Here is a 16,708-nt window from a genome sequence, read left to right as displayed (position 1 = left end):
AGAGACATTTTTGGGCCATCTACAGCCTAATAATACCAGCCTGCTACCGCCAAGGAGCACCAATATTGATGCTCCAGGACTACTGGTACTCTTCCCAGTACCCCTCGTGTGGTGGGTACTGGGGTAATATTGGGAAGGGTTAGTGTTAGCCATTTTATATCGGTTAACACTAGACTTTTACTACTAAGTCTGTGATAAAATAGAATAAAATACAACACAATTTTTATTTTTTTTTATTAAAAAAAAAAAAAAAAAAAAAAAAGAGAACACCTCTCTTTGACCATTTTATTGTAGAAAAAAAAAAAAAAAAAAAAAAAAAGGATGGTCCTCAACGTAGTCCACTGAATCCGAAGTAGTCCTCTGGATACCAATGTCTGAAACACTCAAGGGAAAAACAAACAAAAAAAATGGCAGAACACCCATCATTGTGACAGGTGTTCTGCACCTTACAGTATGCAGCATCTTGGCAGATAACATTCACACTAAACCCCCTGGGGGCCAGATTGTTCAGTCTGGCAGACAAAGGGTTAAGTGAGGATGCATGCCATCCTCACCTAATTCCATGGGGGCCACACTGATGTCACAATACACCCATTCCAGCAAGGAAGGGGATTAATTGCCTCCTGAGTGCAGTGTTGGGGGGAGAAAGGGGGCCCTATTGATACTCACCCCAACGCCTTCGTTCTTCAGCAAAGCCTGGCACACTGAGCTAGTGTGTACCCCCGGAATAGAGCACAGCCTGGCTCCCAGGGGGTTCATTTAACCCACTGTGGACCAAACTGTGCTGTTCTGCGGTTTTGTTTTGTTTTTTTTTGGGGGGGGGCATAAAAAAATGCTACAAAAAAAAAAAAAAAAACACAAACTATGTGTGAGGGTACCCTAATATGTTTCATTAACCAAAATAAAGTACCAATATGGACAGTGAAAGCAACGACTATGTAATCTATGCTCTTTACAGATCCTACTTTATGTTTAGTACTATGAGTGCAAATGAATTATCTGTAATATACAGTATTACACAGCAGGCAATTATATAAATAACCAATACTCACGTTAGCAATCCTATGCCCGGGTCTAGTTGCTGTTTACCCAGATCCAGTGCTGTTGCATTCTCAAATGTGATTGCTGCAGCACTGACCTCACCACTACAACCAGGCGCAGAAGAAAGTGGATGCAGCCCTCTACTGATCTGGACAGTTCCTGTCATGGACAGAAGTGGCAGCAGAGAGCACTGTATCAGACTGGAAAGAATACACTACTTCCTGCAGGACATATGGAGCACCTGCCCACAGATATGCAATGACACTACATTCATTTAGGAGACAATTGTCCCCAGTTCTCTGAGTAAGTGGGTGTTCCATAGGACAGACCCCCAACTAATCAGCTAGTTATCCCATTATGATGTGAAGAAGAGATAACCCCTTTACCATGCAGAATAAACAGCAAAACCCATTTTATCCGGTTTCAAAAATAGTTGAAGAATAAAAAACAACGGTCTATAATGTAATGGTTAATGAGCCGACATGATGGCGGAATTACAACAAATACCTCCAACACATTCTCTACGGAGAAGTAATCTGTCAAGTTGTCTGAAAGCAAAACATTCTCTTCTCGTGTTAATTAATGTGTTGCTACATATCACAACCAGCTCCTTATGAAAACATTGCAGCTTCTGCTCCAGAAAGCCGACTCATCTATCCCGCCACGTGGTAATATATGCAGGTCAGGAGAAGCGCCAAACAGTCCAACTACATTACCGCTGGACCCTTTGTAACCTGGGAGATTATCAAGGCCTGCGCTTGGTGCAGACCTGGGAAAAGTTGCAAATTCTGTGGCTTTTTGTTGATCTGTGCCATGCTCACCAAGTGGGTATGGGGGGCGCCATGTGAAAGAATGCATGACGCATTCTTTTTGTCAGGTTGTTTGGACAGATCATCCTCTGAATAATTATCCTCTTAGAATCTATAGCAATTTTCATGCCAAAAACGGCTCCGTTTTTCATTAGAAGCCAAAGGTGCAAAATCTTAGTCACTATCCTGAGTGTTTGCACATGGATACTTCCACTTAAAAAATCCACATAGAAATTGTCGTTGGAGATTCTGTTCAGACTTTGGGGTGGAATTTTTTGTTCAGACTTTGCCTATGTGAACAAACCGTTAAGGGCTTTCTACACAGGCCGATTATAAACCAGGATTGTTGCTAGAAAGGCTCATTCAGATGATAATTGGCCTGTGACAGCAGTCAGCCGAGGAGTAACGCCCGATCCCCAACTAATCACATCTTTTCGGCAGTCTTTAAAATATATGGCTATTGGCAGCTCATCTTCCTGTGTGAACAGGTTGTGTGTGGCTGATAGCAAAGGGAAACTGACAGCACAAACATGCATATATCCTCGCTGTCAGTTTCCAGATGATATAAATGGTGCATATGTACCTTCTGTGCTACTGTGTGATCTGGCATCTCTGCTGTATCTTCAGGCTGCCATCTCCTCCAGAATGATTGACGGCTGGAGGAGGCAGGATGGGATGCCAGGTGCCACAGCAGCACAGAAGGTGTGTATGCACCACTTGTGTCATCTGGAAACTGACTGCAACCATATTTGCATGGTAGATGCTATTTCCAAGTGGGCTAAAGGCCCTGTGATGTCATCATGCCCATGTGACCAGACTCCTGTGTGGGAGGAGCTAATCTCAGTCTGCAGTTCCCGGGCTTTCTTCTCACCACAGAGGATGCTGTCAGGCCGGCTGTTGTGTTATCACACTATGGGGCTGTTTATGAGGTGTTTTCAGTTTCTGTGCAGTGAAATATGATACACATGAGGTAAGCACCCTCTGGCTGCACTGTTATGGAGGGTCAGGGGGTCTGTGGCTGCACTGTTATGGGATGTTATGGAGGGTCAGGGGGTCTGTGGCTGCACTGTTATGGGATGTTATGGAGGGTCAGGGGGTCTGTGGCTGCACTGTTATGGGATGTTATGGAGGGTCAGGGGGTCTGTGGCTGCACTGTTATGGGATGTTATGGAGGGTCATGGTGTCTGTGGCTGCACTGTTATGGGATGTTATGGAGGGTCAGGGGGTCTGTGGCTGCACTGTTATGGGATGTTATGGAGGGTCAGGGGGTCTGTGGCTGCACTGTTATGGAGGGTCAGGGGGTCTGTGGCTGCACTGTTATGGGATGTTATGGAGGGTCAGGGGGTCTGTGGCTGCACTGTTATGGAGGGTCAGGGGGTCTGTGGCTGCACTGTTATGGAGGGTCAGGGGGTCTGTGGCTGCACTGTTATGGAGGGTCAGGGGGTCTGTGGCTGCACTGTTATGGAGGGTCAGGGGGTCTATGGCTGCACTGTTATGGAGGGTCGGGGTCTATGGCTGCACTGTTATGGAGGGTCAGGGGGTCTTTGGCTGCATTGTTATGGGATGTTATGAAGGGTTAGGGGTCTGTAGGAATGGTGTTATGCGACGGTCTGCAGGGTCAGGGGTCTGTAGGAATGGTGTTATGCTATGGTCTGCAGGGTCAGGGGTCTGTAGGAATGGTGTTATGCGACGGTCTGCAGGGTCAGGGGTGTGGGAGCGTTCTGCGATGTTCTGCAGTCACCATCTGTGAGAGCCAGTGTCATAGCTATAGGGGCCACATTAGACGACTAGGCCTGGATGCCCCCTCACCACCCCCTATCGCTCTCCAGTTCTCCTGAATGAGCTGATGCGCTCTCCTCGTTCTCCCTTCATCTTTTGGCACAGGCCATGTCCTTGTCCAACGCTGCCTGCACCGAAAGGAGAAGGAGGAGAGTGTGCAGAGGACGAAGGAGGTGCCAGGAGAGGAGAGCGTGCAGAGGACGAAGGAGGTGTCGGGAGAGGAGAGCGCGGAGAGGACGAAGGAGGTGCCGGGAGAGGAGAGCGCGGAGAGGACGAAGGAGGTGCCGGGAGAGGAGAGGCGCAGAGGACGAAGGAGGTGCCAGGAGAGGAGAGCGCGGAGAGGATGAAGGAGGTGCCAGGAGAGGAGAGCGCGGAGAGGATGAAGGAGGTGCCGGGAGAGGAGAGCGCGGAGAGGATGAAGAAGGTGCCGGGGGAGGAGACACGCGCTGCCACCAGAATGCTGCCAGGGAACAGGTGACAGGTGAGTTGAAGTTTGTTTTGTTTTTTTTAAACTAATTGGGGACACAGGGGCCAATAAAATATATCTGGCACAGAGGAGGGCATAAATCTGATTGGGGGCACAGGAGGGGGGGGCATAAAACAACTAATTGGGGGCACAGAGGGGCATATATCTGGGGGGGCTAAAAGTGATTGGGGGGGCTAAAACTGACTGGGGTGTACAGAGGAAAGCCTAAAACTGATTGGGGGTCACAGAGAGGGTGTGTGTGCATAAAAAAACTAATTGGGGCACAAAGGAGGGCACAAGTCTGATTGGGGGACACAGAGGAAGGCCTAAAAGTAATTGGGGGCACAGAGGAGCATATATCTGGAACAGAGGAGGGCATAAATTTGATTGGGGGGGCTAAAAGTTATTGGGGGCTAAAACTGATTGGGGGCATAGAGAGGGGGCTAAAACTGATTGGGGTCACAGAGGGGTGGGGGCTAAAACTGGGGGCACAGAGGGGGTGGGGCTAAAACTGATTGGGGGCATAGGGGGACCCTAAAACTCATTGGGGGCACAGAGGGGAGGCCCCTAAAACATATATGGCTCCAAGGGGGGGGGTATGGTTTCAAGGGTACTTGTAGATAACTAGACTAGAAGATAAGGGCTGTAGTAGTTGTGATATCAGGAGTGTGTGTGTGTGTGTGGGGGGGGGGGGGGCGGTAATAGTAGCAGCAATGGCAGTGCAAGCAGTAGACTAGTATTGGGGGAGTAGTAGAGTAGTATTGGGGGGAGTAGTAGACTAGTATTGGGGGGAGTAGCAGACTAGTATTGGGGGGAGTAGTAGACTAGTATTGGGGGGAGTAGTAGAGCAGTATTGGGTTGGTAGTAGTAGAGCAGTATTGGGTTGGTAGTAGTAGAGCAGTATTGGGGGGAGTAGTAGACTAGTATTGGGAGGAATAGTAGACTAGTATTGGGAGGAGTAGTAGACTAGTATTGGGAGGAGTAGTAGACTAGTATTGGGAGGAGTAGTAGAGCAGTATTGGAGGGAGTAGTAGACTAGTATTGGGGGGAGTAGTAGACTAGTATTGGGGGAGTAGTAGAGCAGTATTGGGGGAGTAGTAGACTAGTATTGGGGGGAGTAGTAGACTAGTATTGGGGAAGTAGTAGAGCAGTATTGGGAGGAGTAGTAGACTAGTATTGGGGGGAGTAGTAGACTAGTATTGGGAGGAGTAGTAGACTAGTATTGGGGGGAGTAGTAGACTAGTATTGGGGGGAGTAGTAGACTAGTATTGGGGGGAGTAGTAGACTAGTATTGGGGGGAGTAGTAGACTAGTATTGGGGGGAGTAGTAGAGCAGTAATGGGGGGAGTAGTAGAGCAGTATTGGGGGGAGTAGTAGACTAGTATTGGGGGGAGTAGTAGACTAGTATTGGGGGGAGTAGTAGACTAGTATTGGGGGGAGTAGTAGACTAGTATTGGGGGGAGTAGTAGACTAGTATTGGGGGGAGCAGTAGACTAGTAGAGCAGTATTGGGGGAGTAGTAGACTAGTATTGGGAGGAGTAGTAGAGCAGTATTGGAGGGAGTAGTAGACTAGTATTGGGGGGAGTAGTAGACTAGTATTGGGGGAGTAGTAGAGCAGTATTGGGGGAGTAGTAGACTAGTATTGGGGGGAGTAGTAGAGCAGTATTGGGGGAGTAGTAGACTAGTATTGGGGAAGTAGTAGAGCAGTATTGGGAGGAGTAGTAGACTAGTATTGGGGGGAGTAGTAGACTAGTATTGGGAGGAGTAGTAGACTAGTATTGGGGGGAGTAGTAGACTAGTATTGGGGGGAGTAGTAGACTAGTATTGGGGGGAGTAGTAGACTAGTATTGGGGGGAGTAGTAGACTAGTATTGGGGGGAGTAGTAGAGCAGTAATGGGGGGAGTAGTAGAGCAGTATTGGGGGGAGTAGTAGACTAGTATTGGGGGGAGAAGTAGACTAGTATTGGGGGGAGTAGTAGACTAGTATTGGGGGGAGTAGTAGACTAGTATTGGGGGGAGTAGTAGACTAGTATTGGGGGGAGTAGTAGACTAGTATTGGGGGGAGTAGTAGACTAGTATTGGGGGGAGTAGTAGACTAGTATTGGGGGGAGTAGTAGACTAGTATTGGGGGGAGTAGTAGACTAGTATTGGGGGGAGTAGTAGACTAGTATTGGGGGGAGCAGTAGACTAGTAGAGCAGTATTGGGGGAGTAGTAGACTAGTATTGGGAGGAGTAGTAGAGCAGTATTGGGAGGAGGAGTAGTAGAGCAGTATTGGGGGAGTAGTAGAGCAGTATTGGGAGGAGTAGTAGACTAGTATTGGGGGGAGTAGTAGACTAGTATTGGGGGTAGCAGTAGAGCAGTATTGGGAGGAGTAGTAGACTAGTATTGGGGGAGTAGTAGGCTAGTATTGGGGGAGTAGTAGGCTAGTATTGGGGGGGAGTAGCAGAGTAGTATTGGGGGGGAGTAGTAGGCTAGTATTGGGGGGAGTAGTAGACTAGTATTGGGGGGAGGAGTAGACTAGTATTGGGGGGAGTAGTAGACTAGCATTGGGGGGAGTAGTAGACTAGCATTGGGAGGAGTAGTAGACTAGTATTGGGGGGAGGAGTAGACTAGTATTGGGGGGAGTAGTAGACTAGTATTGGGAGGAGTAGTAGATTAGTATTGGGGGGAATAGTAGACTAGTATTGGGGGGAGTAGTAGACTAGTATTGGGGGGAGTAGTAGACTAGTATTGGGGGGAGTAGTAGACTAGTATTGGGGGGAGTAGTAGACTAGTATTGGGGGGAGTAGTAGACTAGTATTGGGAGGAGTAGTAGACTAGTATTGGGGGGAGTAGTAGACTAGTATTGGGGGTAGCAGTAGAGCAGTATTGGGAGGAGTAGTAGACTAGTATTGGGGGAGTAGTAGGCTAGTATTGGGGGAGTAGTAGGCTAGTATTGGGGGGGAGTAGCAGAGTAGTATTGGGGGGGAGTAGTAGGCTAGTATTGGGGGGAGTAGTAGACTAGTATTGGGGGGAGGAGTAGACTAGTATTGGGGGGAGGAGTAGACTAGTATTGGGGGGAGTAGTAGACTAGCATTGGGAGGAGTAGTAGACTAGCATTGGGGGGAGGAGTAGACTAGTATTGGGGGGAGTAGTAGACTAGTATTGGGAGGAGTAGTAGATTAGTATTGGGGGGAGTAGTAGACTAGTATTGGGGGGAGTAGTAGACTAGTATTGGGGGGAGTAGTAGACTAGTATTGGGGGGAGTAGTAGACTAGTATTGGGGGGAGTAGTAGACTAGTATTGGGGGGAGTAGTAGACTAGTATTGGGGGGAGTAGTAGACTAGTATTGGGGGGAGTAGTAGACTAGTATTGGGGGGAGTAGTAGACTAGTATTGGGGGGAGTAGTAGACTAGTATTGGGAGGAGTAGTAGACTAGTATTGGGAGGAGTAGTAGACTAGTATTGGGGGGAGTAGTAGACTAGTATTGGGGGGAGTAGTAGACTAGTATTGGGAGGAGTAGTAGACTAGTATTGGGAGGAGTAGTAGACTAGTATTGGGGGGAGTAGTAGACTAGTATTGGGAGGAGTAGTAGGGCAGTATTGGGGGAATAGTAGAGCAGTATTGAGATTGTAGTAGACTAGTATTGGGGGGAGGAGTAGACTAGTATTGGGGGGAGGAGTAGACTAGTATTGGGGGGAGGAGTAGACTAGTATTGGGGGGAGGAGTAGACTAGTATTGGGGGGAGGAGTAGACTAGTATTGGGGGGAGTAGTAGACTAGTATTGGGGGGAGTAGTAGAGCAGTATTAGGGGGAGTAGTAGAGCAGTATTGGGGGGAGTAGTAGAGCAGTATTGGGAGGAGTAGTAGACTAGTATTGGGAGGAGTAGTAGACTAGTATTGGGGGGAGTAGTAGACTAGTATTGGGAGGAGTAGTAGACTAGTATTGGGAGGAGTAGTAGACTAGTATTGGGGGGAGTAGTAGACTAGTATTGGGGGGAGTAGTAGACTAGTATTGGGGGGAGTAGTAGACTAGTATTGGGAGGAGTAGTAGGGCAGTATTGGGGAATAGTAGAGCAGTATTGAGATTGTAGTAGACTAGTATTGGGAGGAGTAGTAGACTAGTATCTTTCTCTCCTTTTTGTTTTTTCAGATCTCTTTATCCAGAGCATTCCGTATTCCATGGACTAGATCGATGTTTTGGTTTAATAAAATGCTCATCGTGTTTTTATTTGCATAAAACATATTTTTAACTTGTGTCTTGTCTTTTTGTGTTTACTTTACAGTAGGGCTGGGCGATAAATCAAATTAATTCACCCAAAATTTGATAATTGATTTGATTTTTTATTAATTTTTTTTAAACTGATCTTCAAAAAAAATAAATAAATCATTGGACGGAGGAGCGTTGTTGGCGGGTTCAGCTGCTGAAGCAGAGCCTGGGGGAGGGAGAGCGCCCAGCAGTGTCCTCTGTCCCTCCTGTTGACCTGCCCCCATAGCGGGATGAGTATACGCACTCCCAGCCGCACACGCCCCCAGTCTCTGGAAGAGGCAGCCTCAGGTACTGCAGGATAGGGTGACTGGGGCAGAGATGGTAGCGTCGCTGTGATTACTGGAGCTGTACAGGATCGGGGGTATGCACTGCGTCCCCGCTCCTGCTGTACACTTCCAGTAACCGCAGTGACCCTATCCTGTGGCCTGCTCCAGAGCCTGGGGCCTCCATATTTGCCTGGGAGGGGAACGTGCGTGCCCGGAGAGGAGGAGGAGTAAACCAGGTGTGTGCTCTCCTCCCCCAGTCTGCCCCTTTTCAAGGTTTCATGGGGCCCCATGAAGTTGTTTGCTATGGGATATCATGACTCCTAGTTACGCACCAGCCCCTCATCTATACCTGTACTACTATTACACCCCTCATCTGTTCCTGTATTATTATTACTACTACTACACCCCTCATCTATACCTGTACTACTATTACACCCCTCATCTGTTCCTGTATTATTACTACTACTACACCCCTCATCTATACCTGTACTACTATTACACCCCTCATCTGTTCCTGTATTATTATTACTACTACTACACCCCTCATCTATACCTGTACTACTATTACACCCCTCATCTGTTCCTGTATTATTACTACTACTACACCCCTCATCTATACCTGTACTACTATTACACCCCTCATCTGTTCCTGTATTACTACTACTACTACACCCCTCATCTATACCTGTACTACTATTACACCCCTCATCTGTTCCTGTATTACTACTACTACTACACCCCTCATCTATACCTGTACTACTATTACACCCCTCATCTGTTCCTGTATTATTACTACTACTGCACCCCTCATCTGTTCCTGTATTATTACTACTACTGCACCCCTCATCTGTTCCTGTATTATTATTACTACTACTACACCCCTCATCTATACCTGTACTACTATTACACCCCTCATCTGTTCCTGTATTATTACCACTACTACACCCCTCATCTATACCTGTACTACTATTACACCCCTCATCTGTTCCTGCATTATTATTACTACTACTACACCCCTCATCTATACCTGTACTACTATTACACCCCTCATCTGTTCCTGTATTATTACTACTACTACACCCCTCATCTATACCTGTACTACTATTACACCCCTCATCTGTTCCTGTATTACTACTACACCCCTCATCTATACCTGTACTACTATTACACCCCTCATCTGTTCCTGTATTACTACTACTACTACACCCCTCATCTATACCTGTACTACTATTACACCCCTCATCTGTTCCTGTATTATTACTACTACTGCACCCCTCATCTGTTCCTGTATTATTACTACTACTGCACCCCTCATCTGTTCCTGTATTATTACTACTACTACACCCCTCATCTGTTCCTGTATTATTACTACTACTACACCCCTCATCTGTTCCTGTATTATTACTACTACTGCACCCCTCATCTGTTCCTGTATTATTACTACTACTGCACCCCTCATCTGTTCCTGTACTACTACACCCCTTACCACTATACCTCCACTACTACACCCTACCTTGATGGAGGCACAAACAAGATCTCCTATACGATATAAGGCACAAAGGAGGCTTGTCTACTACATGGGGACACGGGGAGCACTGTTACTTTCTCACGTCATTAAAATAGTATCTGACGCTGCAAGGAGAAAAAGCGAGAATCTTCCCCCAAAAAATTTAAAAATAGAGATTTTATTTTTTTGGTCCTACTTTACAGGCTTAGTAGTGGAAGCCATCGCCAGTACCTGGTCCTGTGAAGAATCGGGTGCCACTAGTCCCACAGAATAAGACAAGGTGTTCCTGGACTGGATGGTGACAGGCTGGTGTTATTAGGGTGGGAAGGGCCAAAATAGATGCACATTCCCACCCTGGTACAACTAGGCTGCTGCTTTTTTTTTTTTTTCTTAACCTGGCTGGTCATGGAAATGGGAGGGGCCCCTACACTTTTCATTTTAATTTAAAAAAAAAAGGTGTGTAGGGTCCCTCCATTTCCATAAACAGCAGCCACCTAACTACAGCATAGTAGTAGCTGAAAGAACATAGAATGGATGAATTATGGTAAATGCAAGGAACATTAGAAGACATGGATCAGATAACATATCCAAAATAAAATCTATACCAATCCTTACACACGGGCCTAGTCATTACACCCACGATAGGGTCCTGTACAGGCCCAGTCATTACACCCGCTATAGGATACTGTACAGGCCCAGTCATTACACCCGCTATAGGATACTGTACAGGCCCAGTCATTACACCCGCTATAGGATACTGTACAGGCCCAGTCATTACACCCGCTATAGGGTCCTGTACAGGCCCAGTCATTACACCCGCTATAAGGTGTTGTACAGGCCCAGTCATTACACCTGTTATAAGGTGCTGTACCAGGTACATAGATCCACGTTATAAGAGAGCAGAAGTACTGGGTACATAGATATAAGAGAGCAGATGTACCAGGTACATAGATATAAGAGAGCAGATGTACCAGGTACATAGATCCACTTGGATTTAGCATCCTCACACTGGGTAAGCTATTTCCAAGTGAGGGAATGGACAGGGTACACAGATCCACTTTCCAAGAGAGCAGATGTACTGGGTACATAGATCCACTTGGAAATAGCTTACCCAGTGTGAGGATGCTAAATCCAAGTGAATCTACGTACCAGGTACATCTGCTGTCTTGGAAAGTGGATCTACTGTATGTACCAGGTACATTTAATCACTTGGATTTAGCATCCTCACACTGAATAAGCTATTTCCAAGTAAGGGATGGACAAGGTATATAGATCCGCTTCCCAAGAAATCAGATGTACCAGGTACGTAGATCCACTTGGAAATAGCTTATTCAGTGTGAGTATGCTAAATCCAAGTGGATCTATGTACATGATACATCTGCTCTCTTGGAAAGGGTATCTACTGGGTACATAGATCCACTTATATTTAGCATTCTCACACTGAATAAGCTATTTACAAGTGAATCTATGTACCTGGTACATAGATCCACTTTACAAGAGAGCAGAAGTACCAGGTACATAGATCCACTTGGATTTAGCATTCTCACACTAAGTAAGCTATTTCCAAGTGAGGGGATGGACAGGGTACGTAGATTCACTTGGAAATAGCTTATTCAGTGTGAGAATGCTAAATACAAGTGGATCTACGTACCAGGTACATCTGCTCTCTTGGAAAGTGGATCTATGTACCCTGTCCATCCCCCTCACTTGGAAATGGCTTACTCAGTGTACCAGGTACGTAGATTCACTTGGATTTAGCATGCTCACATTGAGTAAGCTATTTTCAAGTGAGGGAATGGACGGTACGGATTTAATGCTAAATTCAAGTGGGTTAAAGGACCTGGTCCCTCTATCTGCTAGAAAGTAGCTTAATGTATTATGGGTATGCTAAGGTCCCTCTGCCCACTTGGAAATAGCTTATACTATGCGGGTATGCTAAATCCAAGTGGGCTAAAGGACCTGGTCCCTCTGCCCACTACAAAGTAGCTTATATTATGTGGGTATTCTAAGGTCTCAGCTTATATTATGTGGGTATTCTAAGGTCTCTCTACCCACTTGGAAATAGCTTATCCTATGTGAGAATGCTAAATCCAAGTGGGCTAAAGGACCTGGTCCCTCTACCCACTTGGAAATAGCTTATACTATGCGGGTATGCAAAGGTCCCTCTACCCACTTGGAAATAGCTTATACTATGCGGGTATGCTAAGGGCCCTTTACCCACTTGGAAATAGCTTATACTATGTGGGTATGCTAAATCCAAGTGGGCTAAAGGACCTGGTCCCTCTACCCACTACAAAGTAGCTTATATTATGTGGGTATTCTAAGGTCCCTCTGCCCACTTGGAAATAGCTTATACTATGTGAGAATGCTAAATCCAAGTGGGCTAAAGGACCTGGTCCCTCTACCCACTTGGAAATAGCTTATACTATGTGGGTATGCAAAGGTCCCTCTACCCAATTGGAAATAGCTTATACTATGTGGGTATGCAAAGGTCCCTCTACCCACTTGGAAATAGCTTATACTATGTGGGTATGCAAAGGTCCCTCTACCCACTTGGAAATAGCTTATACTATGTGGTAATGCTAAGGTCCCTCTGCCCACTTGGAAATAGCTTATACTATGCGGGTATGCAAAGGTCCCTCTACCCACTTGGAAATAGCTTATACTATGCGGGTATGCTAAGGGCCCTTTACCCACTTGGAAATAGCTTATACTATGTGAGAATGCTAAATCCAAGTGGGCTAAAGGACCTGGTCCCTCTACCCACTTGGAAATAGATTATACTATGCGGGTATGCTAAGGTCCATCTGCCCACTTGGAAATAGCTTATACTATGTGAGAATGCTAAATCCAAGTGGGCTAAAGGACCTGGTCCCTCTACCCACTTGGAAATAGCTTATACTATGTGGGTATGCTAAGGTCCCTCTACCCACTTGGAAATAGCTTATACTATGTGGTAATGCTAAGGTCCCTCTACCCACTTGGAAATAGCTTATACTATGTGGGTATGCTAAATCCAAGTGGGCTAAAGGACCTGGTCCCTCTACCCACTACAAAGTAGCTTATATTATGTGGGTATTCTAAGGTCCCTCTACCCACTTGGAAATAGCTTATCCTATGTGAGAATGCTAAATCCAAGTGGGCTAAAGGACCTGGTCCCTCTACCCACTTGGAAATAGCTTATACTATGTGGGTATGCTAGGGTCCCTCTACCCACTTGGAAATAGCTTATACTATGCGGGTATGCTAAGGGCCCTTTACCCACTTGGAAATAGCTTATACTATGCGGGTATGCTAAATCCAAGTGGGCTAAAGGACCTGGTCCCTCTACCCACTACAAAGTAGCTTATACTATGTGGGTATGCTAAGGTCCCTCTACCCACTTGGAAATAGCTTATACTATGTGGGTATGCTAAATCCAAGTGGGCTAAAGGACCTGGTCCCTCTACCCACTACAAAGTAGCTTATATTATGTGGGTATTCTAAGGTCCCTCTACCCACTTGGAAATAGCTTATCCTATGTGAGAATGCTAAATCCAAGTGGGCTAAAGGACCTGGTCCCTCTACCCACTTGGAAATAGCTTATACTATGTGGGTATGCTAGGGTCCCTCTACCCACTTGGAAATAGCTTATACTATGCGGGTATGCTAAGGGCCCTTTACCCACTTGGAAATAGCTTATACTATGCGGGTATGCTAAATCCAAGTGGGCTAAAGGACCTGGTCCCTCTACCCACTACAGAGTAGCTTATACTATGTGGGTATGCTAAGGTCCCTCTACCCACTTGGAAATAGCTTATACTATGCGGGTATGCTAAGGTCCCTCTGCCCACTTGGAAATAGCTTATACTATGTGGTAATGCTAAGGTCCCTCTACCCACTTGGAAATAGCTTATACTATGTGGGTATGCTAAGGGCCCTTTACCCACTTGGAAATAGCTTATACTATGTGGGTATGCTAAGGTCCCTCTACCCACTTGGAAATAGCTTATACTATGTGGGTATGCTAAATCCAAGTGGGCTAAAGGACCTGGTCCCTCTACCCACTACAAAGTAGCTTATATTATGTGGGTATTCTAAGGTCCCTCTACCCACTTGGAAATAGCTTATCCTATGTGAGAATGCTAAATCCAAGTGGGCTAAAGGACCTGGTCCCTCTACCCACTTGGAAATAGCTTATACTATGCGGGTATGCTAAGGGCCCTTTACCCACTTGGAAATAGCTTATACTATGCGGGTATGCTAAATCCAAGTGGGCTAAAGGACCTGGTCCCTCTACCCACTACAGAGTAGCTTATACTATGTGGGTATGCTAAGGTCTCTCTACCCACTTGGAAATAGCTTATACTATGCGGGTATGCTAAGGTCCCTCTGCCCACTTGGAAATAGCTTATACTATGTGGGTATGCTAAGGGCCCTTTACCCACTTGGAAATAGCTTATACTATGTGGTAATGCTAAGGTCCCTCTACCCACTTGGAAATAGCTTATACTATGCGGGTATAGCATATCTGTGCTGTCAGTTTCTGGGCTGCTCAGTTTATTGTGCCATGTAAAGGCGCTGCAAACACTGACGGCCACTCATGTGCAGCCTCCCATGGCCGAAGAGCTGCAGGTGTACTACACAGCAAGCCGCACACCAGTCACATGACCTGGGCTGATACCTAGTCAGCACAACTACACACCACAGGCCCCATTGCATCCCTACAAGCAGAAATTCTCAGCTACTGAGAAAGAAATCTTTTTACTATACAAAGAAGCACATTTGCTGAAACTTACAGTCACTGTTTACATTTTGCTGCCCCCGTCGGACAACTGCAGTGTATTATGGGAAACCCTCCATAGCCTGTCACAGCATGTGACCCCAGAGCCCTGCGCCCGTCCAGTCACCATGTAACGCAGTGCTGGTAGTGACTACAGGACCGGCTGCTCGTGTAACCAGCAAGCTTCAGACATCCCCCTGAATGCTCACTAGTCATACAGCTATTAGCCAAACATATACAACGAAGAGCAGTCACATGACAATGCACACGTGTTTCACCCACCCTGTCTGCATCACATGGAAGGTCACTCAGTCCGGACACGGAGAGCAGCAGCAGCCGGTCTACTTCCTGCTACCAGAGCTGAGGCGACACTGCCATCTAGTGTGAGGAGGGTTCACTGCACCTGTTACACCACCGTGGGACTGAACTTCAGATGACTTGGAATCTCTGGATACTATATCGCAGTACTGATGTGTGTGTGATTTGTGCAGCACATTTCTCATATACCTCTACAAATATCACTCCAGGGGGTCTGCAGTCTATGCAGCAAGACAAACTTTCTGTTCCGGCCGCTTGGAAATTGATGGCACTGTGGAGCTACAATGGTGACCACAGAGCTGATACTGCATGGCACACACAGTAAGGGTGGTATTACACGGGCCGATGGGGGCCCGATAATACCTGTAAACCAGCAGCGATCTGCTAGGTCGTCGCTTGTTTACTGGACCTAAAACAAGGGCTGCAAGGACATCGTTACCGATGTTCTTGCAGCCCTTGCATAACGATATACATTACCCATCCACGTTCCATGGCTGCTGCTGCGGCCTTCTTCTCTCCGGGTCCCGTGCGCTGTAACGTCAGAGTGGCCTGTCACCTGACAGGCCACTCAGCCAATTACAGGCCGGGACCGCCGCGGCCTGTGATTGGCCGGACGGCCTGTCAGCTGACAGGCCACACTGGCGTTACAGCGCGTGGGACCCGGAGAGAAGAAGGCCGCAGCAGCAGCCATGGAACGTGGATGGGTAATGTATATCGTTGGTCGCCGCCCGCGCACCGCTATTACACGTAGCGGTACGCGACAAAAATAGGTCAGAACCTATATCAACGATCAGCCGATGACAACGATCGTTGTATTTATTACATGGAACGATAATCGGCCAAATCGGGCCGATTCGGCCGATTATTGTTCCGTGTAATAGTACCCTAATGCTACGTTTACACGGAACAATTATCGGGCGAATTTTCGCGATAACGATCGCATTGAGCGATAATTGTTCCGTGTAAACGCAGCGAACGATCAATCGATTAGCTAAAAATCGTTAATTTTGATCTTTGAACATGTTAATAAATCGACGTTGATCGTTCGCAAAAAATTTGCTGATCGTTCCGTGTAAACGGTCGTTCACTGATTTTACCTATGTGCAAGATAGGCTTAAGCAATCGCAAAACGAATTTTCTGTACGATATATCGTTCCATCTAAACGCTGATCGTTATAAAAAAAAAACGTTACTTTGAAATCATTAATTGTACGATCTGGCGAATTATCGCTCCGTGTAAACGTAGCATAAGTCACTGATACATACTGGGTGTTTTAACAATGTATCCTCCATCACAGCTACACACAGGTTGTTACTCAACCAAGTAGATTACCCATCCATGGCGCTCCCCCTGACAGGCTGGGGTCGCACATAGAAACGGCCGGCCTGCTCGGGGGGACCCTTTAACCAGTGGGCCCGGTGCACGTGCACCTTTTGCCCTCTGGTTAAAGCGGCCCTGCATGAACGGCTAACCGGGGCACATGAAACATGCAGTCCCCTCTGCCAGGCCCCT

General features: G+C 46.7%; 2 protein-coding genes across 3 annotated transcripts in view; one reads left to right on the top strand and one right to left on the bottom strand.

The window, feature by feature from the left end:
* Positions 1 to 15,243, bottom strand: part of C3H5orf63 (chromosome 3 C5orf63 homolog) — a 57,490-nt gene extending 42,247 nt beyond the window's left edge. Inside the window, exon 1 of one of the 2 annotated variants that reach the window (XM_069964552.1) lies at positions 15,160 to 15,243. The gene's annotated coding sequence lies outside the window, so the exon portion shown is untranslated. Of the gene's footprint in view, positions 1 to 14,893; positions 15,115 to 15,159 lie in introns of those variants that run through there. The other variant, XM_069964553.1, reaches the window with a different exon arrangement.
* LOC138787316 (U1 small nuclear ribonucleoprotein 70 kDa-like) lies at positions 2,709 to 8,329 on the top strand. The gene is made up of 3 exons (XM_069964551.1): positions 2,709 to 2,820; positions 3,735 to 4,110; positions 8,226 to 8,329. The coding sequence occupies exons 2-3, from the start codon at positions 3,738 to 3,740 to the stop codon at positions 8,261 to 8,263; spliced, it is 411 nt and encodes a 136-aa protein (XP_069820652.1). The 5' UTR covers positions 2,709 to 2,820; positions 3,735 to 3,737; the 3' UTR covers positions 8,264 to 8,329.
* Positions 15,244 to 16,708: the final 1,465 nt, after the last annotated feature.

The sequence above is a fragment of the Dendropsophus ebraccatus genome, chromosome 3 (assembly GCF_027789765.1).
Source record: "Dendropsophus ebraccatus isolate aDenEbr1 chromosome 3, aDenEbr1.pat, whole genome shotgun sequence".
In the NCBI taxonomy this organism is placed as follows: Eukaryota; Metazoa; Chordata; class Amphibia; order Anura; family Hylidae; genus Dendropsophus; species Dendropsophus ebraccatus.
Note: the sequence above shows the minus strand (reverse complement) of the source record. Positions and strands in the feature narration are given on the sequence as shown.

What these genes read in the sequence shown, in the direction of transcription:
- LOC138787316 (XM_069964551.1), top strand. Translation starts at nt 3,738, where the DNA reads ATGTCCTTGTCCAACGCTGCCTGCACCGAAAGGAGAAGGAGGAGAGTG. An exon ending in TGCCAGGGAACAGGTGACAG is followed by an intron (nt 4,111 to 8,225) that starts GTGAGTTGAAGT and finishes TTGTTTTTTCAG; the next exon opens with ATCTCTTTATCCAGAGCATT.